Here is a 26637-nt window from a genome sequence, read left to right as displayed (position 1 = left end):
TGCTTTTCCCTAGATGGCTGCCTGGCTCCTTTCCTTATTTCTTCAGGTCACTACTCAAATGCCACCTTCTCCAAGCAGCCTTCTCTGGCCACCCTGAATAAAGTAATAACTGCCAGCACCACCTCTTCCTCTCAGCCTGCCTTATTGTTCACCATCTGATGCACCATATATTTTCTTGTTATGCATATTCCTTGTTATGTATTTGTTTACTCCAGGATCCAGGACAGTGTCTGACACATAGCAGGTGCTCCATAAATTTTGTTGAATAAATAAGTAACTCAAAAGAGTAGTCCAAGAAGCATTACAGAAGCATTCTAGGCAAGGAAACCGCATGCGAAACCGTGAAGGCTGAGAGGTAAGGGGCACTGCTCATTTCAGGAAGATGGTGCCCAAAGTGAAGAAGGCAGCCCCTGCCCCCACCAAAGCCAAAGTCAAAGCAAAGGTTTTGAAGGCAAAAACAACAGTGCTGAAAGGCATCCACAGCCATAAAAAAAGAAGATCCAAGAGTCACCTACTTTCCAATGGCTGAAGACATTGTGGCTCCAAAGGCAGCCTAGATGTCCTCAGAAGAGCGCCCCCAGGAGAAACAAGTGTGACCGCTATGCCATCATCAAGTTCCCCCTGACTGCCGGGTCAGGCCTGAAGCGATCAGGAGACGACAATACACTTGTGCTCACTGTGGATGACAAGGCCAACAAGCACCAGATCAAACAGGCTGTGAAGAAGCTCTGTGACATTGATGTGGCCAAGGTCAACACCCTGATCAGGCCTGACAGAGAGGAGAAGGCATATGTCTGACTGACTCCTGACTATGATGCTTCGGAAGTTGCCAACAAAATTGGGATTCTCTAGACTGGGTCCAGCTGGCTAATTCTAAATATAAAAATTTACACTGTAAACAAAAAAAAGTCACTGTTGTGTTGAGAATCTGCAAATAATTCAGTACAGAGGGAGAGGAGGGGCCTTGGGAGCTGAAGGAAGGGAGAGGGAAAGTGAGAGAAGCAGGGCCTCAGAAGCCAGACCAGGGAGGCTGGACGTTATCCTGAAAGTGATGGGGAACCACGCAAGAGAACCATGATCAACTTTATGTTTTAGACAACAATTTGGCTCCCACGTTGTGGATTGGTGGGGAAGCAGTGAGAGACAGGCCTCCGAGGAGCACAAGGCACTGCAGGGGAGATAAGGACAGGGTGAAGGTCACTACGCTGTCCATAACAGTAGCCACAGCCTCATTTGGTTATAGAGCCTTTGAAATGTGACTGATCAGAACTGAGATGTGCTGCTAAGTTTAAAATACACACTGGATTTCCAAGATGTGGTATGAAAATAAAATATATATAGCAGCTTATTAAGAATGTTTGTATTGATTATCTGTTAAAAGATAATATTTTGGATATATTGGTAAAGAAAATGTTTATTAAAATTAGTTTCACTTGCTTCTTTTTGCTATTTTTAATACAGCTACTGGGAAATCAAAGTTTTGTTGTGAGTACATAGAGCTCACAGTATATTTCTATTGGACAGCACTGATTGATAGGAGAGAATGGACAGGACTTGGTGGTCAATGAACTGTGGAGTGTGAGGGAGATCCTTGTTCTAAATGCAAGTCTCCACTCCCCTCCAACAGCTCCTTTGTGATGACACCATGATCTAGAGGCAGAAAGAGTGGGTCACATGGGAGAGCCGATAGAGTCAGTTTTCATCTCAACGTAAGCACACACAAAAAGTTCGTATCTTCACAGTCAGAACTATTTAGAAATAGGTTGATGGAATAGGCAATGAACCCTCTGTCCTGGTGGTATGTAAGAAGAAACTTGAAGACCATGATTAAGCAGGGGAAAGGAAGCTGAACGAATTAGTTATTCTCAAAATGTGGTCCCTGGACATCAGCAGCACCTTTTAGAAATGCAAATTCTCAGTTTCATCTCAGTCCTCCTGAATTGCAAACTCTGGAAGTGGGACCAACAGTTTGTAATTTAACAAGCCCCCAAGGTGATTCTGATGTCCACTCAAGTTTAAGAATCATAGAACTAAATAATACTTCCTATTAGGTAAAGGTTTTAATGACTGGCACATAGTAGGTGTTCCAAAAAAAAAAATCAGCCACTACCATCTGTTGGCCTGCTAGTCACAGGTTAAGGTACTTCCCCTCCCTAAGCACATTCAGAGTTTACTTCCTGCAGCACCTGGTTGTATGTGAACTTTGCACAGGATGGAAGCACAACCTCAGGGCATTTCCTATCTCTGCCACAGGCATATCTCCAGGGCCATGACAGAGCTGCCACAGGTGAGAGGCCGAGCTCAGCTCCATTACAAGGTAACCTCACTGTTGTGTGTGGGGGTGGAGGGGGGCGGGGTGATTCATGAAACAACCTCCCTTGACAGCTCTGGGGAGCCAGCTCAGCAGCTGAGCTCCGCATCCGGCATCCGGCTTCTCTGCATTCCAGAACTGCAGGCCTGGGGCCCGCCTGACTCAGCAAGCACGTGTGCTCTGGAGACAACAGACAGCTCGCCTTGGCCTCCACATCCATAAGAATGGGGAGAAGGCAGACCTTAGCCATGGTGAGATTATTTGTGTCAAGTGCTCAGATCGGTGCCTGGATAGTCAGGCCTCATTACACCTTGGCATTCTTGTGATAAGGCCATGAGATCCCTCAGGCTGATAAAAACACCCCATGACTTCTTAGGTCTGAGAATTATGCCTTGTAGATGTAAGGGGAAGTGAATATGCACCTACTATGAGCACCCAGTTCCTGACAAAGAGCTCCTAAAACCTTTGTGATTTCCTTAGATGATGGAGATGATAGGATCATTTTACACAGAGCTCCTAAAACTCTTGAAATTTTCTGGGTGATGGAAACCTCTATTAATCTAATGAAGCAACTCTGGGTGGGTTCTTAGTTAGCTTCAGGATGGGAGCTGGTCCTCAGAAAGACCAAGCCAAGTTTAGAAACTTGTAACTTTCAGCCTCTGGGGAGGGGGAAGAGGCTGGAGACTGAGTTAATATTTACGCATGCCTATGAGATGAAGCTTCAGGAAAAATCCCTACGCTATGGGGTTCAGAGAACTTCCAGGTTAGCGAACACATTTATGTGCTAGGAAGGCCGCACATACACCACGGAGAAAGAAGCCCTTGTGCTTAGGGCCCTTCCAGACCTCACCCAATGCACCTCTTCATCTGGCTGTTCATCTGTATCTTTCATATTTATATATTAAACCAGTAAACATAGTAAGTATTTACTAAGTTTTGTGAGCTCTTCTAGCTAATTATTGAACCTGAGGAGGAGGTCGTGGGAACCGTCCATTAATAGCAGGTCAGTTAGAAGTGTGGGAGTCCCAGACTTGCAATTGGTGTCTGAAGTGGAAGAAAGGTCACAGAAATAAGCCCTTAACCTTTCGGGACTGTGCTAAATATGGGTAGTTAGTGTCAGGATTGCTTGGTGTGAGGGAAAACCACCCCCACATTTGGTGTTGACACTTAAAATACTAGGATTTAATATATAAGTAAATATTGTAGATAATGAGAGCAAGATTTATCCCTGTTAAAGAAATTACAAATAAGGAAAAGGAGGAGGCTAAAATGAACCCTGTGGTATTGGACTGAAGCCAGAGTTATTAATATAAACTGGCTTACAGGTGTTATTATAGATACATCATCTTAGTCCATTAGGGTTGCTGTAACAAAATACCATAGACCGAGTGCTTTATAAACAATAGAAAAGTATTTCTCACAGTTCTGGGAGCTGGGAAGTCCAAGATCAAGGCTCCAGCAGATTCAGTGTCTGGTGAGAGCCTGATTCCTGGTTCAAAGACACAAACATTCAGACATTATCACTGTGTCCTCAAATGGTAGAAGGGGCAAGGGATCTCTCTGGGGTCTCTTTTATAAGGGCATTAATCCCATTCACGAGGACTTCACTCTCCTAAATTACATCCTATTTACCTCCTAAAGGCCCCCATCTCCTAATACCCGGGGTATTAGGATTTTAACATATGATTTGGGGGGACACAGACATTCAGACCACAACATACAGATATAGATGTGTGTACGTGAAGATACATATAACCATAGCTCTGTCTTCTGACAGGGCCTAGAAGAAATGACATCCAGTAGCAGTGAGCAAACCCAGCACCCAGATCTTGATTTCTAAGCACCACTCTTCAGTAAAAGAAACCAGCATTCCTTCAAAACGCAGATGGCTATACAGCTGGAATGGGGGAGACAGAAGATTATCCTTGAACATATTTTGGTGCCAGGAAAAAAGAAAGTGCTTAGAAAAAGATGGCGACGTGTCAAAAGAACACAAGAACCAATCTGAAGGAGCGCCCAGTGGCCAGAGTGGGGACAATTTTAGCAAATACATAGTAAATGTATTGGATCAAAACCCAAAGTTTAAAATGAACATAAAATGAGATCATGGATATAAATAAATTGTTGGGAAAAAACAAATGAGGGAGAAGAGATAGCTCTTCCTTTCAGAAGAATGTCAATTTTTAAATGCAAAGGAGAGAGGGAAATAGAAGGTACAAGTTTGAGGAGAAACAGGACATTTGCAGAGTCTCAAAGGATATCCCTCAATATATTTATTGAGTACAATGTATACAATTTTACAAATTTAATTTTAAATAAATAAAATAAGGAAGAAAAAGCGAGGGCTATGCAAAGTGAAATAAAGAAAAATATACAGGGAACCAACAGTAAAGGGAAGGAAACCAGGCCTCAAATCAACGATCTGGAGCAGAAGGAAGAGATAAACTTTCAACCAGAACAGAGAAGAAAGAAGAATTCAAAAAATTGAGGAGAGGCTTAGGAACCTCTGGGACAACTTTAAACAATAGAACATCCGAGTCATAGGGGTGCCAGAAGGAGAAGAGGAAGAGCAAGAAATTGAAAACTTATTTGAAAATAATGAAGGAGAACTTCCCAAATCTGGCCAAGGAAATAGACTTCCAGAAGACCCAGGAAGCTCAGAAAGTCCCAAGAAGTTGGACCCAAGGAAGCACACACCAAGGCACATCATAATTAAGTTACTCAAGATTAAAGATAAGGGAAGAAGCTTAAAAGCAGCAAGAGAAAAGGAGACAGTTGCCTACAAAGGAGTTCCCATAAGAGTATCAGCTGATTTCTGCAAAGAAACCTTACAGGCAAGAAGGAGCTGGCAAGAAGTATTCAAAGTCGTGAAAGGCAAGGGCCTACCTCCAAGATGACTCTATCCAGCAAAGCTGTCATTTAGACTGGAAGGGCAGATAAAGTGCTGCCCAGAGAACGTCAAGTTAAAGGAGTTCATCATTACCAAGCCCTTATTATATGAAATGTTAAAGGGACTTATCTAAGAAAAAGAAGATCAAAAACTGTGAACAGTAAAATGACAACAAACTCACATCTATCAACAACTGAACCTAAAAAACAAAAACAAAAACAAACTAAGCAAACAACTAAAACAGGAGGAGAATCATAGAAAAGGAGATCAGAGGGGAGGGAGAGGGGGGAGAACAGGGGGGAAATGTACATGGAATAAGCAGCATAAATAGTAGGTATAAAATAGGCAGTGGGAGGTTAAGAATAGTATAGGAAATGGAGAAGCCAAAGAACTTATATGTACAACCCCATGGACATGAACTAAGAGGGGGGAATGCTGGGGAAAGGGGGGTGCAGGGCGGAGGGGAATAAAGTGGGGGGGAAATGGGACAACTCTAATAACAGTCAATAAAATATATATTAAAATAAGTAAATAAAATTTAAATGTAAATGTACAAAATTATAAATGTAAAAATTACAAAGAGAAACATGGTAACTTTATAGCAAAGAAGCACAGCTTAACCAAGACATAGCTTAGCCAAGGGGCCAAGATTAACATCACCAGTCATAAGCTAAAAGACATCATGAACCCCCCAATATGATGCACTGGAAAGAACATAACATTGCTTCTGTCATATTCTTGCCACAAAATCTATAACTTCAATCTAATCATGACAAAACTTTAAGCAAAACCAAATTGAAAGACATTTCATCAAATAACTGGCCAATTCTTTTCAAAAAGGGTCAAGATAATGAGGAACAAGGGAAGAAGGAGGAACAGTCACAGATTGGAGGAGACCAAAGAATGATGACAACTAAATGTAATGTGGAGCCCTGAACTGGACCCTGGAACAGAACAAGGATATTATTGGAAACATTGGTGAAATCTAAATAAGGTCTATGGTTGGGTAAATAATGTGCCTGTATTAATTTCCTGGTTTTCATCACTGTAATGTGATCATACAAAATACTGCCATTAGGGGAAGAAGCTGGGTGAAGGGTATACAGAAACTCTCCATACTATTTTGCAACTTTTGGGAAGCCTAAAATTATTTCAAAATAAAAAGTTTACAGAAGACACAACCAAAACATTAGCAACCAGAAAGATTTAAACTAAAAGTATGGGAAAAAAAAGTCCAGGTAAATTCTAACCAAGAGAAAACAGGCATCATTATATATATAACAAACAAACTAGCTTCAAAGCAAAAAAACCCAAAAAACAACAAAAAAAGTTACTTTGGAAAAAGATGATTACCAGGTAATAATAAAGAGGATATTTCACAGGAATATATAATGTGTTTGTCTAGTAATAATGTATTATCTTGTAATGATATGAAGATATATTAAGCAGAAAAGAAAGGATTTACTAGAAGAAATTGACCAATCAACTACCAAAGGGGGAATTATTAACACAGCTTTCTCAGTAAGGGCTAGATTAACAGACAAAAATTATTAGGAATACTCATACCAGTTAAGAAGATTGGTATAACAGACACACATAAAACCCTGCACCCAACATTTAGAAAAATGTATGTTCTTTTCAGCACATGTAGACATTTATGAAAATCGACCATCTGCTAAGTCGTAAGTCAGGTCTCAATAAATACTAAAAACTGATTCTATAGATCTAAACAGCGGCATCCTTGAGTTTTTGCCATAGTAGTGGAGTATCTCTCAGCTTAATGTTGCAAAAACAATCTAATATTTGGTTCCACTGTCATTTGCTTCTAGGTTCTAAGCTCTACACAAGTGTTTGCTCTGTTCCTCCTCCGGAACACTTTGTCCAGCTAGACCTAATTTCTCAGACTCCTTTGAAGTTAGGCTTGGCCATGTGATTAAGTATGGCCAATCGCATGGGACTAGAAGCTATGTCTGGGACTTAAGACACTGGGTGCAGGCCCTGCCACGCTCTTCTCCCTTCTGCTAGCTGGAATCCAGATATGCCACTGATTCAGCTTCAGTCAAGCAGTTGAAGATAGTATCCTAGGGGATGGCAGAACAGTAAGTTGGAGGGAGCCTGTGTTCCTGAATACCTAAAGGGAACAAAGCTGCTCTGCCAGCTTCATGATTCTTCTGAGAAAGAAGTGCATTTTGTTTTTGAAAGGGCGTAATGATTGGGGGTTGTTGCTCAGAGCAGCTTTGCCTTTACCCTAGTATATTAGCCCCACCCAGCACCACCTATGAGAGTAACAGTTATTTTCTCCCCAATTTTTAAATTGCGGTAAAATACACGTAACATAGAATCTACTATTTTAATCACTTTTAAGTGTATAGTTCACTGGTATTAAATCCATTCATAATGTTGTGCAACCATCACCACTATTGATCTCCATAACTCTTCATCTTGTAAAACTGAAATTCTGTACCCATTAAACATTAACTCTCTATACCCCCTCCCCACCCACCCAAGGCAACCACCATTTTACTTTCTGACTTTATGAGTTTAACTACTCTAAGCACCTTATGTAAGTGAAATCATATAGTATTTGTCTTTCTGTGCTTGGCTTCTTTTATTTAACATAAAGTCCTCAAGTTTCATCCATGTTGTAGCATATGTCAAAATTTCCTTTTTAAGGCCAAATAATATTCCCTTGTATGTATAGACCACATTTTGCTTATCCATTCATCTGTTGATGGACACATGGGTTGCTTCCACATTTTAGTTATTGTGAATAATGTTGCAATGAACACGGTAATACTAATATCTTTTCAAGACCTTCCTTTCAATTTCTTTGGATATATACCCAGAAGCAGACTTGCTGGATCGCATAGTAGTAATTCTATTTTTAATTATTTAAAGGACTGCCCACTATTTCCAATGGTTGTACCAATTTGTACCAATTTACATTCCCACCAACAGTAAACAAGGGTTCCAATTTCTCTGCAACCTTTCAACACTTATTTTGTTTTTTTTTTTTTAATTGATATAGCCATCCTATGGGTGTAAGTTGTTTTTTTAGTAACAGGGTTTTTTTTTAAGTGTTCCAGGTATAGCCCTCTATGTCTACATATCATTGACTCCTATTATTGAGGAGTAATTTATATAATGAAGTCCCTCTTTCTTAAGAGTACAGCTTTACAAGTTTTTGACAAATGTATATGGTCATGTAATCACCACCACAATAAAGATACAAAACATTTCTATCATCCCAGATAGTTCCTTCAAGCCTCTTTGCACTCAGTCTTCCCTGGAAACTACTGATCTGATTTCTCTCAGCATAGTTTTGCCTCTTCTGGACATGTCACATAAATGGAATCAAATAATATATAAACTTTCAAGTCTGGCTCCTTTTACTTAGCATAGTGTTCTTGAGAATTACTGATTTTTATGTGTGTGTCAGACATTCCTTCCTTCCTCTTGCTAGGTAAAAATTATATGGATGTGTCACAATTCACTCCTCCATTCACCAGCTGATGGACATTGAATTGTTTTCTGGTTTTGGTGATTATAAATAAAGCTGCTAGGAACACTTATGTAAAAGTATTGGGTTTTCATTTTTCTTGGGTAAATTATCTATGAGTGGAGTTGTTAGGTCATATGAAAAGTATACTTTATAAGAAACTGCCAAACTGTTTTCCAAAGTGGTCCAATCATTATTTTCTTTAATTATATTTTATTGATTATACTATTACAGTTGTCCTGATTTTTCTCCCTTTGCCCCCCTCCACCCAGCACCCCCCACTCCCTTATGGACAGTGTTCATATTCATGGGCCATGCATGTAAGTTCTTCCACTACTCCATTTCCTATACTGTATTTTACATCCCCCTAGCTATTCTATATCTACCGATTTGTACTTCTTAATCCCCTTACCTATTCACCTTTTTCCCCACACCCTCTGCCCATGTGGCAACCATCAAATCCTCTCCATATTCATGATTCTGTCCCTGTTCTTCTTGCTTGCTTAGTTTGTTTTTTAGATTCAATTGTTGATAGATATGTATATATTGCCATTTAATTGTTCGTAGTTTTGATCTTCTTTTTCTTAAATAGGTCCCTTTAACATCTCATGTAATAATGGTTTGGTGATGATGAACTCCTTTAGTTTTCTCTTGTCTGGGAAGTTCTTTATCTGCCCTTCGATTCTAAATGATATCTTTGCTGGGTAAAGCAATCTTGGCTGTTGGCCCCTGCTTTTCACGACTTTGACTGTTTCTTGCCAATCCCTTCTAGCCTGCAAAATTTGTTTTGAGAAATCACCTGAGTCTTATGGGAACTCGCCTGTAGGTAACTTTCTGCTTTTCTCTTCCTGCTTTTAAGATTCTCTTTATCTTAAACCTTTGGCATTTTAATAATGATGTGTCTTGATGTGGTCCTCTTTGCATTCATCTTGTTTGGGTCTCTCTGTGCTTCCTGGACTTGCATGTCCATTTCCTTTGCTAAATTAAGGAAGTTTACTTTCATTATTTTTTTCAAATAGATTCTCAACTTCTTGCTCTTTCTCTTCTTCTTCTGGCACCCTGGTGATGTGAATGTTAGAATGCTTGAAGTTGTCCCAGAGGCTGTTTATATATTCATTTTTTTTAATTCTTTTTTCCTTCTTGTGGTTCTGATTGCTTATTTTTTGCTTCCTTATGTTCCAAATCATTGATTTGATTCTTGGTTCCTCCACTCTACTGTTGTTTCCCTGTAAATTATAATTTATTTCTATTAGTGAATCCTTCATTTTTGAGTGGATCTTTTTTATGCTCTTAAGGTCCTCACTAAGTTCCTTGAGCATTTTTATAACCAGTTGTTTGAACTCTGCATATGATAAATTGGTTATCTCTATTTTGCTTAGATCTTTTTCTAGAGTTTTGACCTGTTTTTTCATTTGGGTCCTATTTCTTTGTCTCCTCATTTTGGTAGCCTCCCTGTGTTTGTTTCTATGTATTAGGTAGAGTTGTTATGACTCCATGTCTTGGTAGCATGGCCTAATGTAATAGGTGTTCTTTAGGGTCCTGTGGCACATCACAGCCTCCCCTATCACCCAAGCTGGGTACTCGAGCTGCGCCCTTCATGTGGGCTGAGTATACCCTCCTTTTGTAGTCGAGCATTGATTGCTGTTGGCAGGTCAATGGAAGGGATTTACCCAGGCCATGCACAGCTTCAGGTACTGGCTTTTGCTACTGACCACCAACCCCCATGGAGGACCAGCTGTGGTTTGTAGTTTTCCATTGGGTGTACTGGCCCTGGGGTTTCCTGGGTGGTGTGGACCAAGGTCAGTCCCCACCTGTGTTTTCCCCGGGGCCACCCTGCCTGAGCTATAGAGCAATCTGAGATGGCTACTTGTACTGGACTTGGAAATTCCTAGGCAAAGGCAAACTATGAATTTAGGCTGGCTGCTGCTAGTGCCATACCTGGGGCCACTTTGCAAGAGGTACAGGGGTTGGGGGCTCACTGAGGCTAGTTGTTACTTGTTTGAGAGGATTTAGGAAGTTGTGAAACATGAGCCAAGATCAACCATTCATACGGAAGTCTCTGCTATCTGCTTGGGTGAGCCTATAAATTGGGTGGGATGGAGTCTCAGGGTGTCTCCAGGGCAGGGCAAACAGTGTTAGCTAGGTTGATGGAGTCTCAGATATGGTATCCCACCTGCCGACTCTGTGGCTCTGTTGGTGGTAGTGTTCAGAAAAGGGACAGTGGCCTTTCTATCTGGAAGGAAACTGTTCCCCAGCTCTCGCTTTGATGCCAGACCCTTCCTCCCTATATGCTAGTGGTAACTTTTAAGCTGTTACCCAGGTGCTGGAGCTGAGAGGAAGTGAGTAGGTGAGTCTGTGTGTGGGTTCTTTAAGAGGAACTGCTTGGGACTCTAGAAGTTTCTTCTGCAGACTGTCCTCACTGGTTTTTGCAGCCAGAAGTTATGGGGATTTATCTTCCTGTTCTGGTGTGGGGCTGCCACTCCTTGCTCCTGAGATATCCCTCCTGAATTTTTATCCACCATATGTGGCTGTGGGACCAGCCCATTCTGCATCTCCACCCCTCCTACCAATCTGGATGGATGTGGTTTCTTTAATTCCATAGTTGTCAGACTTCCATTCAACTCGATTTCTGATGATTCTGAGTGATGGTTGTTCTATAATTTAGTTGCAATTTTGATGTGGTTGTGCAAGGAGGCGAGCTGTGTTTACCTATGCTGACACCTTGACTAGAAGTCATCATTATTTATTTAATCAATTTTGACTTGTAAAAATATATTCACTGACTTCTAAAATTATTACAAAATATTGTTCAACAGAAGAAAACTTGTTAAACTGCGTATTTATTTAATTTCCTCCCTTTTCAATGAGGCACATTTCCATGTAGCGAAGAACAGCTCGATAATTTGTACCTATCTATGTAGTATACCCACAATCATCACCCCAATCAAGAGAGATAATATTTACAGCACCCCAAAAAAGCTACCTTTGACCATTCCCAACCAATTCCCCTGGTAACTACTGTCCTGACTTCTATCACCTCTAGACTAGTTTTGCACTTCACACAAAAGGGACCACACATTCCTGAGTCTGGCTTTTTTTAATACATTAGAACATCTCTGAGATTCATTCGTGCTATTTTGTGTAGCAGTAGTTTGTTGGTTTTCATTGCTATATAGTATTCCATTTTAATGAATACATCATTGTTTGTTTGTTTATCCACTCACCTGTTGCTGAATACTTGTTTGTTTATCCACTCACCTGTTGCTGAATACTTGGATTGTTTCTAAATTTTGGTTATTCTGAATAAAGCTGTTCTAACCAGTCTTTTGTTGAACACATAAGCATTCATGTGTCTTGGATACTTACCCGAGAATGGAATGGCTTATCTGAGCAGGCCAAGGTTGCTATAAGCTTAGCTTTTGAAAATATTACCAAGCAGTTTTCCAATGTAATTGTGCCAATTTAAAGCTCCCATTATAGAAAAGTTTTGTTTGTTCATCCTCAATAATACTGAATATTGTCCATCCTTGTACACTCCTATCATTTTGAATACCGCCTGTGTGAAGATCTTCTATGTATCTCTATCTCTAATACAGTGCTCCCCGCGATGCAACTAGTGTATCCGATCACCAGTATGACATCTCTCCTTGGATGTTTTGACAGAACCTACAAGATAACAGGTCAATGCAGAACTCTCAAATCCTCTTTCCTCTCAAAGGGTTCCTTTCCCTGACTTCTTCCTCCCTATTATTTACTCAGCTGCTCCAGCTTAAAACCTATAATTTTCCCTTTTTCTCATTTCCACATCTAATCCTTCAGCAAAGCTGTAAAGCTGAAAGATGTAATATTTCTATATTACATCTACAATCTGTCTATTTCTTCCCATCTTCACCACCATTCCCACAATGCAAAACACCATTATTTTTGACTGCTGAGCAGCCAAGGGGATATTTCTAAAAAATAAACCAGTCATGTTACCTCCTCGCTTGATGCCCTCTAGTTGCTCCCTAGCTCTCTGATATAAAATCTTAACTTCTTACCTTGACCTGAAAGGCTGTGAATATTCTGGCCCCTACCCATCTCTCTGATCTCACCTCCTCCCTGGGGACTGACCGCATTCCATCCTCTTTTTAAAAAAAATCCTCACCCAAGGACATGCTCACTAAATTTAGGGGAAGGGGAAGAGAGGGAGAGAGAGGGAGAGAAACATGGATGTGAGAGAGAAATATTGATTAGTTGTCTCTCACATGTGCCTTAACCAGGGACCAACCCACAACCTAGGCACGTGCCCTGACCAGGGATTGAACCTATGACCTTTTGGTTTGTGGGATGATGTTCCAACCAAGTGAGCCACACTGGCCAGGGCCCAGCTCAGGCACTTTTCTTAAATACATTAGGCTTATTGTCACCTCAGGATCTTCACATTTGCTGTTCCCTCTGTATGGGAAGCTCTTCCTTCAAATCTTTGCCCAGCTGCCTCTTTTTCATTTGTTTGGGTCTTAGCCCAAATGTCTCTTCCTCAAAAAAAGGCCTCCCTGACCACCTTGGCTAAAGTTGACCCTCCACACCCAGGTACTCTCTATTCTCTTATTCTCTTTTGTTTTCTGTATAGATCTTAATTTTCCTTATCTACTTACTTACTTTTTTCTCTTTCTTTCTTTCTTTCTTTTCTTTTTTTCTTTTTTCTTTTCTTTTGAGTGAGAGAGGGGAAGGGAAAGAGAAAGAAAGGGAGAGAAACACTGATGTGGAGAGAAACATGGTTCGGTTGCCTCTCATGTGCCCTCAACCGGGGACATGGCCTGCTACCCAGGCACATACCCTGACAGGGAATCCAACCAGCAACCTTTCGGTTTATGGGATGATGCCCACCCCACTGAGCTACACCAGTCAGGGCTAGTCACTTACTTTCTTAATGTTCATGTCTTCCTGTAGAATCTAAGGTCCCAAGGGGCAGGGATTGCGTGTGTCTAGTTCCCTGCTGTGTCCCTACTATCCAGAACTACACTGTCCAATATGGTAGCCACTAGCCACAGGTGGCTATTTAAATGTAAATTAATTAAAAGTAGAGTTAAAAATTCAGTTCTTTAGTCTCACTAGTCACATTTCAAGTGTTCAAAGGCCACCTGTTGTTAGTGGCTACCATAGTGGATAGGGTAGATGTAGAAAATTCCCAACATTGCAGAAAATTCTTTTGGACCGCACTGCTGTAGAACCCAGGTACCCATAATAATAGGTACCCAGTAAGTCTGTTATTAAATAAAGATTTCTTTTATCCCCATCTTATGGGTAAGAGAAACATAGACCAGAGAGGTTGTCTCATTTTCCCAAGGCCACACAGCCAGGTGGCCACCTAGCAGAGATTTGAACCCAGTTTTGCCTTGATCCAAAGTACATACTACTCCCTTTCTCAAGAGCCCTCAGCCTATTTAGAGAGGGTTATCTTTGTCTTCCTACAGATCCTTTTACCCTGAGCTTGTACCTAACTGTAGGCAGCTTCATGGAAGAATTGTCGACCCAGGTATCAAGGATGCTGGGGTCAGTCCTAATTCCCAGATTCATTGGTTGTGTGACACTTTGCAAGTTCCTTTGCCTCTCTGGGCCTCGGCTGCATTGCTATAAAATGAAGAAACTGACCCGGATGGCCTGAAGGTTGGGCATGGCAGGGAGGGGCCCTCGAGTGACTGGGTATGCTCTTCAGACACTGGCTCTGGAGCAGGCCAGCGTGAGAAGCGGAGTGGGTTGGAAGTGCTTTGGTTGGCTTGACCTGCCATTAGCAGCTCTTGTTCCTTGAATACTTATACAGAGGAGAAAGCTTAGGTTCAGACAAGGAAAGAAACTTGGCCAAGGCTACACAGCAAGGGAACCGGGGGAACTAGGATTCCATCCTGAGACTGTGATACCATGCCTATGCCACGGAGCAGGGTCGAGGGGTACAGAGCGCAGAGCCAGGACCCACAGGAATCGCGGGGAGGTGTGGTCCCGTAGTAAGTGGAGACCTCTCTGTCTCTGGGGGTGTGCAAGCCGGTGCTGGGCCGTCCACGGGCAAGAACTGACGCCCTGGTCGGTCAACTCAGGCTGGACCGCGGAGCCATTCGCTGTCCCCCTCCGGCCTCCCGCAACCGCGGCGGCCGCCGAGGCTCCAGCACTGCGCTGGCGGGGCGGGGCCCGGCGGGGCTGCTATTTCGGTCTGGTGAGCGCAGCCGGTGCGGCTAGGCGGGGCCGGGGGCGCCCGCGCCGCCATATTCCCTCCCGCCGGCCGGCCATCGGCGCGCAGTTACCATGAGCACCGCCGCCTTTCACATCTCCAGCCTCCTGGAGAAGATGACGTCCAGCGACAAGGACTTCAGGTGCGCCCCGCAGCCCGCCCCGCCTCTCCACCTCCATTGAAACTCCAGGCCTTCCTGTCCTCCAGAGGCGCGGGCCCACCCCACAGGACCCTACAGTCCCTCTCTCTTTTCGCAGTGTTAAGCCCCGCCCCTTCCCCGAGACCCTCCTTCCCCCCACCTCAACGCCCCTGAGGGAGCTCCTGCTGGCTTCTCGCCAGATTGCAGCCCTGCCCTCTCCGTGACTGCAATCCCTGCTTCGTCTCCGGCCGTGCAAACTTAAATCCCTGCCTCCTGTCCCCCGATCAGAGCCCCAGCTCCGCCCCGCTGCACCCGTCCTCTGCCTCTTCTCTCTTCATTTACGTCCAGCCTTCATCTCGCCCCGCATTTGTTGCGCCCACAGGGACCCCAACGCTGCTTATTCTTTCCTGCATTGAAACCCGGCCCCTTCCCGGAATTACACGCGGGGGTTCACTTTTTCAGTGATAACCCCAGCACCCTACGCTTCGCCCTCCTCTCAAAATCACACCAGGCCTTCTCCCTGCATATGAGGGCACCATTTCCCATCCCTTCCTCTCCCAGGTTTGCTTTGACATGGCTTGAAGGAGGGGGGCTGGCCGCGTGGTTTTGCAGGCACAGGTAGACGATGGCTGAGGTGGCGGGGTCGGCGTGCGGGGGATATTCTAGGTTTGGGATGCCCACTCCCCTTCTTTCTCTCTCCCCTGGCACCACTGAGCCTCAGAGGAACAGGGCTGAAAAGAACGGAGGAAACCTGTGGTCCAACTCCCTCATCCTCTGGGAGTGGGGGGTGGACTGAGGCCCAGGGATGTATGTCTCATGGTCACACAGCCAGTTCTGGACCCTCTGAGCCGAAAGGAGCCCGCAAAGACCAATATAGCTGCACCCGCTTATTGAATATTCTATCACTTTATCCCCATTTTACAGATAGGAAAACAAAGCCCCAGAGGCCTGAAGGGCCTAGGTACAGTCACAGAACTAGGAAGTGGAGGACTTGGGGTCCAAATCCAGGTCAGTCTCATGCAGAGACTGAGATTTTAGTGAGGCCATCTGATTCTAGCCCCCTGACAGGTGAGGAGGTTGACCTTTCTGCCTTCTCCTGACACCCATTCCTCAACACCCCTCAATAACCTCTAATACAGCTTTTGTAGACCCTTTGAGCCACAGTCCTGGGTTCAGATCCTAACCACAGCCACTTACTGGCTGTGTGATCATGGACAGATTGCTTAATTTCTCATGAGCCTCAGCTTTTGTTTCTATAGGGTGGGGATCATAATAGAACCCACCTCAGAGGGTTGGTGTGAGGATGAAATGAATTAATGTGTATAGAATGTTTAGATTAGTGGCTTGCACCAGGTAAGCGTGTAATAAACGGACACTATGATGATTCTGTGCACATCAGAAATCCGCCATGCCCTGCCTTTCCCCACTCTGGGCTTTCACCTGGAAGTTCTGTGCCCCGCCCCCTTCATTTCTGCCATTCACCTGGCTAGCTCCTACTCAGTTGCCACCTGTTTGGGATGCCTCCTGACACCCAGGCGGGGTTGGACACCTCCTCTGAGCTCCCACATCTCTTCTGCCAATGTTTCTGCTGTGTCACATCTTAGTCCATGTTTCTGCTGTGTCACATCCAGGACCATGGAACTGTGTGTTTCCTTTTTGTATCCCAGAACCAGTTCTGTGTGCACAGCAGGTGCTCAGTGAATGTTTTCTGTGACTTAGGTCCCTGCTGTGCTGTGCGTTGTCATCTCATTCAGTCTGGGTGGTAATGGTTGTCCTTCCTGTTCTCCAGAAGCTTGGAGAGGTGCAGTGACTTGCCCAAGGTCACACAGCTGAGGGGATTTGCACCACTCTGTCTGGGGCCTTGAGTGTAGTCTCCAGGAGGAGTTGGTCCTGCCACTTAGAGCCTAGGAAACCCTCTCAGCCTGCTCTGCCGGTGGCCCTGAGAACACTTAAAACCACCCAAATACATGAGAGGATGGTGTCTATTTTTAAAGCCCAAATACCAGGGAGGTTGGATCCTGCTGACCAGCTGTCCAGGTACCCATGTGGCCAAGTGTTTCAGCTGAGTTGCCTCTAAGGTTTCTCTGGAATGAAACTGAGACTGTGTCCTCTGGCTCCTGGAGGCAAGCCGTGACTGCGAATGACGTCCCAGGCAGGGTGGGGGACGTCTTTGATTCCTGTTATTCCTGGGCCCCCACACTGTGGGCAGGAGGCTGCCCTGTTCCCACTCAGACTCCAATAGTGAAATGTGGAAGCCGGTGGGTCTGGCAGGAAATTCCACATCATTTCTTGAAAACACAGTAGTATCGGTTGAGGAGGCAGGAGAACTGACTGGTGGGCTAATTTTCCTTCCAACTTGCTATGTGACACTGGGCAGTTCCTGCAAGTTTTCTGAGCCTAGTTTCTAATCTGCCTCATGCTAAGAACCCATTGTTCTCTTAAAACCTCCCAAGGATGTTATGAAGTAGGACAAAGAAAATTCTCATTTTATAGGTGGAAAAAGTGGGACTCAGAGAGGAGTCAGTTGCTCAGAGTCACCCAGTTGTTAAATGACAAGCCCAGTGTATTTATTGAAAGCCTTACTTTTGTGCTCAAGTTCTTATCGACCAAATTAAACTGTTCTGTACACCCCCATTACCACCACACACATATACACAATAGGGCTTTCTTTCTCAGTGAGCTAAGTGTTTCCAGGACCTTCAGGATGTCTGAAACACTGAGGCGTATTTCAGAAGGGTTTATTTCTGCGTTCAAGTTTTCACATAGCAGTTTGGTGCGGAGCCCTGTCAGATGCTAACTAACCCTTCCTCCCTTCCTGCCCTCACCCTGCCCCCCACCCCTGGCCCTCTTTGGACCTGTTCTTTGCTGGGCCTGAATTCTAGAGATGAAACCGACAAGCCCCTGTGAGTAGACATTTTACTGGGGAAGACACATGGGTGACCAAGAGTGCAGCATAGTATGAGAAGTGCTATGATGGAGGGGAACAGAGATCTCTGAGAGGTCCTGTCCAGGAGAACCAAGTGTGCTGAGAGTGTGGGTGGGGGACAGCATAGGGTGGTCAGAGGAGTCATCCCTGAGGCTGCTTTGAGCTGGGCCCTTGACATGAATAGGTGTTCAACAGATGGAGAAGAAAGAAGGGGCAGGAGGCCCATCATGGGCAAAGGAGCACATCCCTTGAGTTGCCAAGCCGAGCTGAATCTCCGTGGACAGCAGCAGAAATGAAGCTTAGAGACCCTGCCTGCTTTCTGAGAATGTTCCCTCAGCTGGACAGACCTAGCAGTGCGTGTGCCTAACCAAGGCCTCGGCCTGGTTCAGGTTCAAACCTCTTCCTTCACCTTACCGTGGCTGCTTCTCCTGCAACGGCCGGGCCCAGGGATAGGCACAGTCAGCCCTGCCACTCCTCCTCCGCTCAGCAGCCTGAGGCTTATCTCAGCTGTTAAAAATAAGCAGCTATGACATCGAAGGTGCCCTCCTGGTAACAGGGCGGTGTGGGCTGCCATGACATCCAGGAGCAGGTCTCAGCCTGCAAAGATGTGGCCGGCTGTGACTGATTTTGCAGAGGGTAGGGGGGAGGAGTGGCAGCAGAAGGCAGGGCTCTTGGCTGACTAGCCCAAGTCAGAAACCAAGGTTGGTGTGAGGAGGTGGGGTGAGCTTGTGGGTCAGCAAAAGCTGGAAGCTGCCTGGGGCCGCCGCTCTGGTCCCAGCTTCATGGCATCTCTCCTTGCTGCTCTGTCCTTTTTCTTCTGGTCTCCATTCTCAGGTGCCTGTGAGAGCCTGTGAACAGGTGGAATGGGCCTGGAAGGAACCTGATGACCTGGAGAGTGTGTGTTTTCTCCTAGAGAGAGCAGCCATGACTTGACTAGAGCCAGTTATTGCCACCAGGACTTAGGCCCAGCTGTATTCAAATAGACTGTTTTCAAGAGTATCTAGAAATCAATACTTTTATGTCAGCTCTCCCAACTTTCAAATATTGACAAATAATTCAAATTTTTTGAAAACATTTGCAAGATGGACACTGCTGAGGGCTGCCAGTGTAAGACTCTGCCCTCCCCCCTGAACTCTGGCAGGAATGGTGCTCCACAGTGCCCTCTGCAGCCCCAGCTCTCAATGGCTTTCCAGCTCAGACTGCCGTCTGCCACTGCACTTTCAAATGCCTGGAACTGGGCATCAGACCACACGGATCTGCCCACCTCAGGGCAAGTAACCCTTGTCTGTGATGTCCAGCCTGGGTCAGGGAGCCGAAGCTGGGGACTGGTCAGCCGTTGCATCAGTGTCTAAGACATGCCCGGGCCCATCAGTGTGGCCTAGGGCAGTGGTTCTTGGAGTGTGGTCCCTGCCCCTCAACATCGTCCAGGAACTTGTTGGAAACGCCCCAGCTCAGGCCTACTGATTAGACACCCTGGGGATGGGACCCAGCAGGTGTTCCCGTGCTGGCTACAGTTTGAAAACCACTGGTCTAAGGGCAGGGGCTGAGTCATTTTTCTGAAGTGGAAGTGGGTGGGGCTAGCCCCTCCACTTGTCTTATAGAGAGGCTTCTTGCTGACCCCTGACTTGGTTGAAAGGTGTCTGTTCACCTTTCTAGCTTGAATGAGATGCGAATGATGTACTATGTCTTTATAATAATAGCAGTGCCATTTACTGAGTGCTCACTGTATGCTAAGCACATCACATGCATTATTTCATTTGATCTTCCATACAACTCCACGAGGCAGGTGCTGTTCTCATCCCCATTTTTCAGACAGTTCAGCTAAGGCTCAGTGAAGTGAAGTGGCTTGCCCAAGTTCACATTTGCATTAATGGCAGAAGTAAGAGCCACCAACTTTAAGGCCCTAGGCATTTAGCTAGTATGCTGTGCCACTCTTAGTTGGCCACAACTTGGCAGTTGGTGTCCTCACACATGAGTTCCCTTTGGTAGCCTGATTGTGCCTACAGCCCAGATAATCTACTTTCCGTTGAATCTTTGTATCAAGGTCTGCTTCTGGGGGAACTCTTAAGGTGCTTCCTAAATCACTGGAGCCCCGGAGCTGCTCGAAAATCCGTCTCTGCCCTCCCTGCCCAGGTTCATGGCCACCAGTGACCTGATGTCAGAGCTGCAGAAGGACTCCATCCAGCTGGATGAGGACAGTGAACGCAAGGTGGTAAAGATGCTGCTTAGGCTCCTGGAGGACAAGAATGGCGAGGTGCAGAACCTGGCTGTCAAATGGTGAGTGCTGGCCTTGTTGGGGACAGGGAGGCACCCTCTGGCTATGCCTAGTGTGGCAGCTCCCTAGGTGTCCCTGCCCCTTTAGGCTACAGTCTCTGAGAGAAGAATTGCTAAGCAGCTCTTGGAATCCCAGTAGAGTTGGACAGTGACTTGGTGTGGTTTCCCTAGAAGGAGACTTAGCAACAAGGAATCAGTTGTAGGTTTATTTGAGAAGTGATCCCAGGAAAATCTAGTTCGGAAATAGGGAGGCAAGGCAGAGAAGAAAGCAAGCCAACAAATCCTGCACTATCAAGCAAGTTGCTGCTGTGCGTAAGCAGAGCTTAACCGTCCTGGGGACCCCTTAGAGTGCCCCCACCTGCCAGCTCTCCGTCAGTCCTTGGCTCAGGCTGTCCTGGGGTAGGGTGGAGGGTGGTGCGTTCCCTGGCACCAGCAAAAGCCCTCAGGCACCGATGCAGGTGCTGGCACTGGAAGGTCAGACTGACATGCACCAGAGTGCTGAGAGCTGAAGGGACACAGTGGTCCTAAAAGCCTTTGCCCTTGGTATCATGAGGCTGTGGTCCTGTGATTTTGGCCACTTACCTCTGGAGCTGAAAAAGCAATATGGGGTATGCATAGGATGTGTGTGTGTGTGCGCGCGCGCGGTGGTATTAGATGGGGTAGTGTCGGGAGGCCAGGGCAGGGCACTGAATAATGGCAGGGGTCAATAGGCAACAGAGAATTGGGGCATGACCTCTCTAACAGTACTCTCTGGGCTCAGGCATTTTGGGCCATGTTAATGAATTTCAACTTGATCCAGAGAGCAAAGGGAATTCGGTAGAGTTTTATGTAGAACATGACGTATCTCCCATACAATCCCATTTGTTGCGTGGTGTGGAGTAGAGAGATGGGGGAACCGTGGTTTCCCACCAGCACAGCCAGTGTCCCCTTTTTACAACAGGTACTCCGAAATACCCTCTTCCTCTCATGAAGTGAGATCCATACGTATTATATAGCCTGCCTGTACACAGTTTCGAAGCCAGATATGTAATACCCTCAACTGTAACATAAAGGAGAAATAGAAGGAATGTGGTTCCTAGTAAAATAGTATGTTGCAGTTAGTGCTCTGGCTTGATGACAGGAGAGTGATAATGAAGTCATGAGCAGCCTGCACCTCAGCGTCGACTCACTGTGAGTGCCACAGCAGTAGCAGGTGGGGACAGGTGGGGATGCTGGGGACTCAGATACCGCCAGGGGCATTGCTCTGAGTGATAGGATTTTCTGAAATGATGGCTATTTCCTTATGAAGTTTCCGAGAAAACGGTACAGACTTCCTTCGGTTTACCTAATAGTTACATTCTTGGAAAACTTAGCGTGCATTAAAAGAGTGCAAAAAGTACTTTGTGTTTATATGTAAAATGAAATTAGGTTCTGGACTGAGATGATTAGAGAAAGGCTTTTTACCTGTATGAATGCCCAGAGGGATGTTAGAAACATCAGGAAGACCTGGAATGTGATTTGCTTTGCAATATTGTCTTTCTACCATTCCTGGCCACCTCTCCACCCTTCCCCTGACACACACACCCCCTCAGGAAAAGCCGGAAGGGCCATCTCATTAGTTATGGTGACCAGAACAGGCTCCGTAAGTTTTCAAAACACCCCCGGGGGCACCGTCATCCCTACTGTGAACCAATGCTATAGGACGGAGAATGGGAGGACCCATGCTCACTTAGATGGAAGAGGTGATGGAGAAAGCAGTCAGGAGAGCCAAGGTTTGCAAACTGGCATGAACTGGAGTCACTTGGGACCTTTGTTAGAACCGTGTATTCCCCATCCAGGGATTCAGGAGTGGGAGAGGTGGAGGGAGATAAGACTCTGCATTCTAATGCACACCGACATCAGAGAACCACTCATTTAGGTCAGAGCTTCTCAACTTGGACTGCGTGTTAGGATCACCTGGGGAATTTTTAAAAACTCCCATCATCCAGGCTACACCTGAAATCAGTGAACTCAGATTCTGGGGCTGGCACCCAGGTAACAGTTTTTTAAAGGGCTCAGGCAATGGCAATGCACAGTTAAGGCTAAGAACCAGCGCATCTAGTGCAGCTGTTTTTAAACATTAATGTGCATTCGAATCACTTGGGGACTTCGTTGAAATGCAGACTCTGGTTCAGGAGCTCTGGGGCAGGACTTGAGAGTCTGCATTCTGACAAGTTCCTGGTGATGCTGATAATGCTCATATGTGACCACACTTGGAGAAGCAAGGCTCTAAGGCAGTGGTTTTCAAAGTGTGTTCTTGGACCACTAGGCTCAGCATCTATTAGGAACCTGAGGAACTTGATGGAAATGCAAATTATTGAGCCCCACCCAGACCTCCTGAATCTGACAGTCTGAAAATCTGGGGTGGGCCCCAGTGGTTTGTGTATTTTTTGCTTGTTTGTTTTTTGAGATTTTGTTTATTTATATTTAGAGAGAGGGGGCAGGAGAAAGAGGGAGAAAAACATCAATCAGTTTCCCCCAAAGGGTGGGGGGCAGGACTTGGCCTACAACCTAGACATGTGACCTGATTGGGAATAAAACCCATGGCCTTCGGTTTACAGGCTGGCACCCAACCCACTGAGCCGCACCAGTCAGGGCAAGCCACCTGTGTTTCAACAAGTATTCCAAGGGATCCTGATACCTGCTGCAATTTGAGAACCACTGCTCTTGGGCACTCTTTGGTTTCCAATTGAGGTTACTGGGTTCGATGTTTTGGCCATATACTAAGTTGCAAAACCCAGGAGGAGAGGAAGGTTTGGGAGGTGCCAGGAACGAACTGGTATAGCCACAGGGTGCTGCTCCTTCTGGCAAAACAGGGGAGTCTCCTTTTGACCCAGGGCCTTCTCCTCAGGATATGTGGCCCCACAGGCTTGAGGGGACATAAGGGGTAGCCTGACTCAGGCAGAGCCTGGGCTTTTGAACCCTCTTCTTCCCTCTCTGCTCAGCCTGGGTCCTCTGGTGGGCAAAGTGAAGGAGTACCAGGTAGAGACCATCGTGGACGCTCTCTGTGCCAACATGCGGTCAGACAAGGAGCAGCTTCGAGATATCGCTGGCATCGGCCTCAAGACTGTCCTGTCGGAGCTGCCCCCTGCAGCCACAGGTACCCAGGTCCCAGGGACTAGGTACTGTTATTACTTATCCTAGTTTACGGTTAAAGAAACTGAGGCTCAGAGAGGTAAAGAGACTTACCTAAGGTCAACCAGCCAGTCAATGGCAGAGAATTCAGACCCTTATCTGCTTAAGTTCATGGCTGTTTGTCAGGAATACTTGCAGCTGCAAGTTACAAAATCTAACTCATGGCAGCTTGAGGAAGTAGGGGATCAGCCACTCCACTTTTGTAGCAATTCATTTAGCAGCTTAGTTAGGACAGAGTTGAGTCTTTGCCTGGGCCACTTGCTCTTTATAAGAAAACATGTGTTTCCCCAGAAGCCTCCAGAAGACTTTGTCCTATATTTCCTTGGCCAGAATGGTGTCATTGGGCCCCTCCTAACAGCAAGAGAGTCCAGGAAAAGAAGTATTCAACTTTTCCCTTTGCCCTAGTGAAGGGAGGAAGGATGGAGGGGTGAGGTATGGGGTGAGCCAGTCAGCAGGTTGCCTTCAGTTGTTGTTCTGCAGGCTGTCGCTTAGTTTCGGCAGGACTTTCAGTTAAACATAGGACCACTCAGGTGCTAGGTCTCCTGGGTCAGCAGAGCAAAGGCTGATCAGAGATAGAGGTCAGCCCTAAACCTCACCATGCCCACTCTATGTTCTGTGCAGGCTCTGGCTTGGCCACCAACGTGTGCCGGAAGATCACTGGCCAACTCACCAGTGCCATTGCCCAGCAGGAGGACGTGGCCGTGCAGCTGGAAGCCCTGGACATCCTCTCTGACATGCTGAGCAGGTGCGGGAGGCCAACCCAGGCAAGGAAGACCAGGGTAGGAGGGGGAGCAAAGGGGACAGGGAAGGATTTAAATCTGCAGAGCCAGCCCCTGCTACACATCCAGCCCTGTGCTCAGGACTCTTTAATTGTCCCTGCAGCCCTGCAAAGGAGAACTTGTTGTCACAATTTTATAGGCTGTGAGAGGTGATGTGGCCTGCCTGAAGTCACACTATCAGTAAATGGCAGAACCTAGGATTTGAACTCAGGTCTCTCCATAGCTGAAGCCCAGGTGTGTTCATCCTCTCCCTCACCCCCTTCTTTCTCTTTCTTTCTTCTTTTGAGCTAATGTAGCCGGGCCTTTGTTTTAAATTGTACTGCACAGTTTAAAAGCATTCATTCATTCAACCTTCCAAGATTTGAGCACCTACTTTGTAGCCAAAGAAACGTCAGGTGCTGGACTAGTGCTGGGAATGTGGAGTGGCTCCACCTTGGTCCCTCCTAAGAAGGAGCTCACAGACACATCAACTGGGACTGGAGTAAGAACAACAACAGGGTAAGAGCAGGGCCTGTAGGAGCTCAGAGGAGGAGACCTTAATCCAGCTGAGGGCGTTGGGGCCCTGCCTAGAGAGGATCCTGCTAGATGACCTTTCAAGGATGGGCAGGACATGGCCAGGCACGGGCATGAGTGGGACACTAGATGAGGAGACTGCCCTCAGCCCAGAGGGCAGAGGCAGGAGAAGACATGGGGTCTGGGGGTTATGCAAGGCAGCCTTGGGCTGGGGTGTAGTGTGGGGGGCTGGCATGGAGAGATGAGGTCTGAGGGCTGAGCAAGAGCCGGGGGTGGGTGACTGACAATTATCCTGAAGGTGTGAGGAGCTCGTGGAGGGTTTTATGGCAGAGGATGATGAATGCCGTGTGCATATTTGTGAGTTTTAGACTGATCATCCTATCTTCAGTGTGCACAGTAGATGGGAGGGGGTGGAATAGGCAGGGAGACTGGCTTGGAGGCTTCTGCAATTGGGTGAATTCAGGTTGTATTTTGGAGGTGGACTCCACAGAGCTTAGAGTTGGTGGGAGAGGTGAAGACTCGAGAATGATACCCAGGGGTCTGGCCTTACTAACTGGGGACACAGACGCAGGGCCATTGCTGTGGTTGCCCTGTGGGGGTGGGGCAGGTGTGGCGAAGGAGGTGATGGATTCAGCTTGGGGCACGTTGAATTTGAGGTTCCTGGGGGGCCCCCACTCATCTGAAAACTCCATAAGGATAGGTTCTAAAGGCAAAGTCTATCTTGCCCACCTGATCCCCCAGTGCAGGCCCTTTCACATAGTAGGTAAACACATAAATAAATGAAACCTGGATGAGAGGTTTGGGCTGGATGGAGAGATATAGGAGGGTGAGATCAATATGAAGTGTAGAGTGAGAGAAGAAAAGGTCTTAGGACATGTATGAGACAGAAATGCACAGGCCTGGTCTGAAGGTGAGAATAGAAGCTTCTAAGGTGAGCAGGGGCTGCCTCCTACGTATACGGAAACTGTTTTCTTGTGTTGCCTCTTTCTTTGAGCCCAGAGCTCAGCTTATCCAAAGGGCACTGGGGAGCTGTGGAAGGAGACTGAGGGAGATAAGCAGAAGAATGACCAGGTCAGAGGTAGATTTTAGACTCTTCTTGTCTTGGTCGGGGAGGGGGATTGAGCAAAGGCCCAGACTCCTAGGAATTCAGGACAGCCTCACTGAAGCCCCACACACCATTGCTATTGATCTTCCCAAGCTGGGAGCCTGGACACCTGGGTTCAGGTTCTGGCCTTGCATTTCTTGGCTGGGTGGCCTTGAGGAAGTTTCTTCCCCTCTCTGCTTTCTCTGTGTAGTAATAATATGACTCCACACAGTTGCAGGGTGCCTTTCCATTTAGCAGGGGCCATTTGGGTCCTCATAATTCCTGGGAGGAGGCCAGGAGAGAAGACGGGCCTGGCTCAGGGTACCCGCCATGTGGGCCCATCTGATTTCCCTTCCCGCTACCCAGGCTGGGTGCCCCACTGGGTGCCTTTCACGCCAGCCTCCTGCACTGTCTCCTGCCACAATTGAGCAGTCCCCGCCTGGCTGTGCGCAAGCGAGCCGTCGGGGCACTAGGCCATCTGGCGGCCGCCTGCAGTACTGACCTCTTCGTCGAGCTCGCCGATCACCTGCTAGACCGGCTGCCTGGCCCGCGCGCATCCGCCAGCCCCGCCAGCCCCGCCAGCCCCGCCGCCGTCCGCACCCTAATCCAGTGTTTGGGCAGCGTCGGCCGCCAAGCAGGCCACCGCCTGGGTAAGGGAGCCGGGTCCCGGGGCAAGGAGTCTGGGTCTAGGTGAGGAGGTGCTGGGGCCAGGGGCGGGGCCCACGCTGTGAGGGTGGGGCCAGGGGCGGGCCACCTCCAGAAGGGAGGTAGGGGTTAAGTTACTGGAAAAGGACGGCGGGCCTTGAGAGCCTTCTGCTTCTCAGCCGCAGGTAATTATAAATCATTCCACCAAACTTAAATAAA

General features: G+C 46.4%; 2 protein-coding genes across 2 annotated transcripts in view; both read left to right on the top strand.

Annotated features, from left to right (window-relative positions):
• Positions 1 to 382: 382 nt before the first annotated feature.
• Positions 383 to 798, top strand: LOC129088126 (60S ribosomal protein L23a-like). Its single transcript, XM_054595270.1, has 2 exons — positions 383 to 451; positions 553 to 798. Exons 1-2 carry the CDS (start codon positions 383 to 385, stop codon positions 796 to 798), a joined length of 315 nt encoding a protein of 104 aa, XP_054451245.1.
• Positions 799 to 14911: 14113 nt separating this feature from the next.
• The window catches only part of CAND2 (cullin associated and neddylation dissociated 2 (putative)), a 31727-nt gene continuing 20001 nt past the window's right edge, over positions 14912 to 26637 (top strand). The window contains exons 1-5 of the mRNA XM_054595568.1: positions 14912 to 15047; positions 20104 to 20247; positions 23208 to 23362; positions 24019 to 24142; positions 26140 to 26423. Of these exons, the coding sequence (XP_054451543.1) occupies positions 14980 to 15047; positions 20104 to 20247; positions 23208 to 23362; positions 24019 to 24142; positions 26140 to 26423 (775 nt within the window). The 5' untranslated portion in view covers positions 14912 to 14979. The remainder of the gene's footprint in view (positions 15048 to 20103; positions 20248 to 23207; positions 23363 to 24018; positions 24143 to 26139; positions 26424 to 26637) is intronic.

This window comes from Pteronotus mesoamericanus, unplaced genomic scaffold (assembly GCF_021234165.1).
Source record: "Pteronotus mesoamericanus isolate MK-2021 breed Mesoamerican mustached bat unplaced genomic scaffold, CSHL_Meso_final scaffold_54, whole genome shotgun sequence".
Lineage (NCBI taxonomy): Eukaryota > Metazoa > Chordata > Mammalia > Chiroptera > Mormoopidae > Pteronotus > Pteronotus mesoamericanus.
The sequence above is the reverse complement of the archived record's forward strand: the minus strand, read 5'-3'. Positions and strand labels throughout refer to the sequence as shown.

Coding starts and splice junctions, on each gene's coding strand:
- LOC129088126 (XM_054595270.1), top strand. CDS start 383: ATGGTGCCCAAAGTGAAGAAGGCAGCCCCTGCCCCCACCAAAGCCAAA. Junction 452..552: donor TCAAAGCAAAGGTTTTGAAG/GCAAAAACAACA, acceptor CTCCAAAGGCAG/CCTAGATGTCCTCAGAAGAG.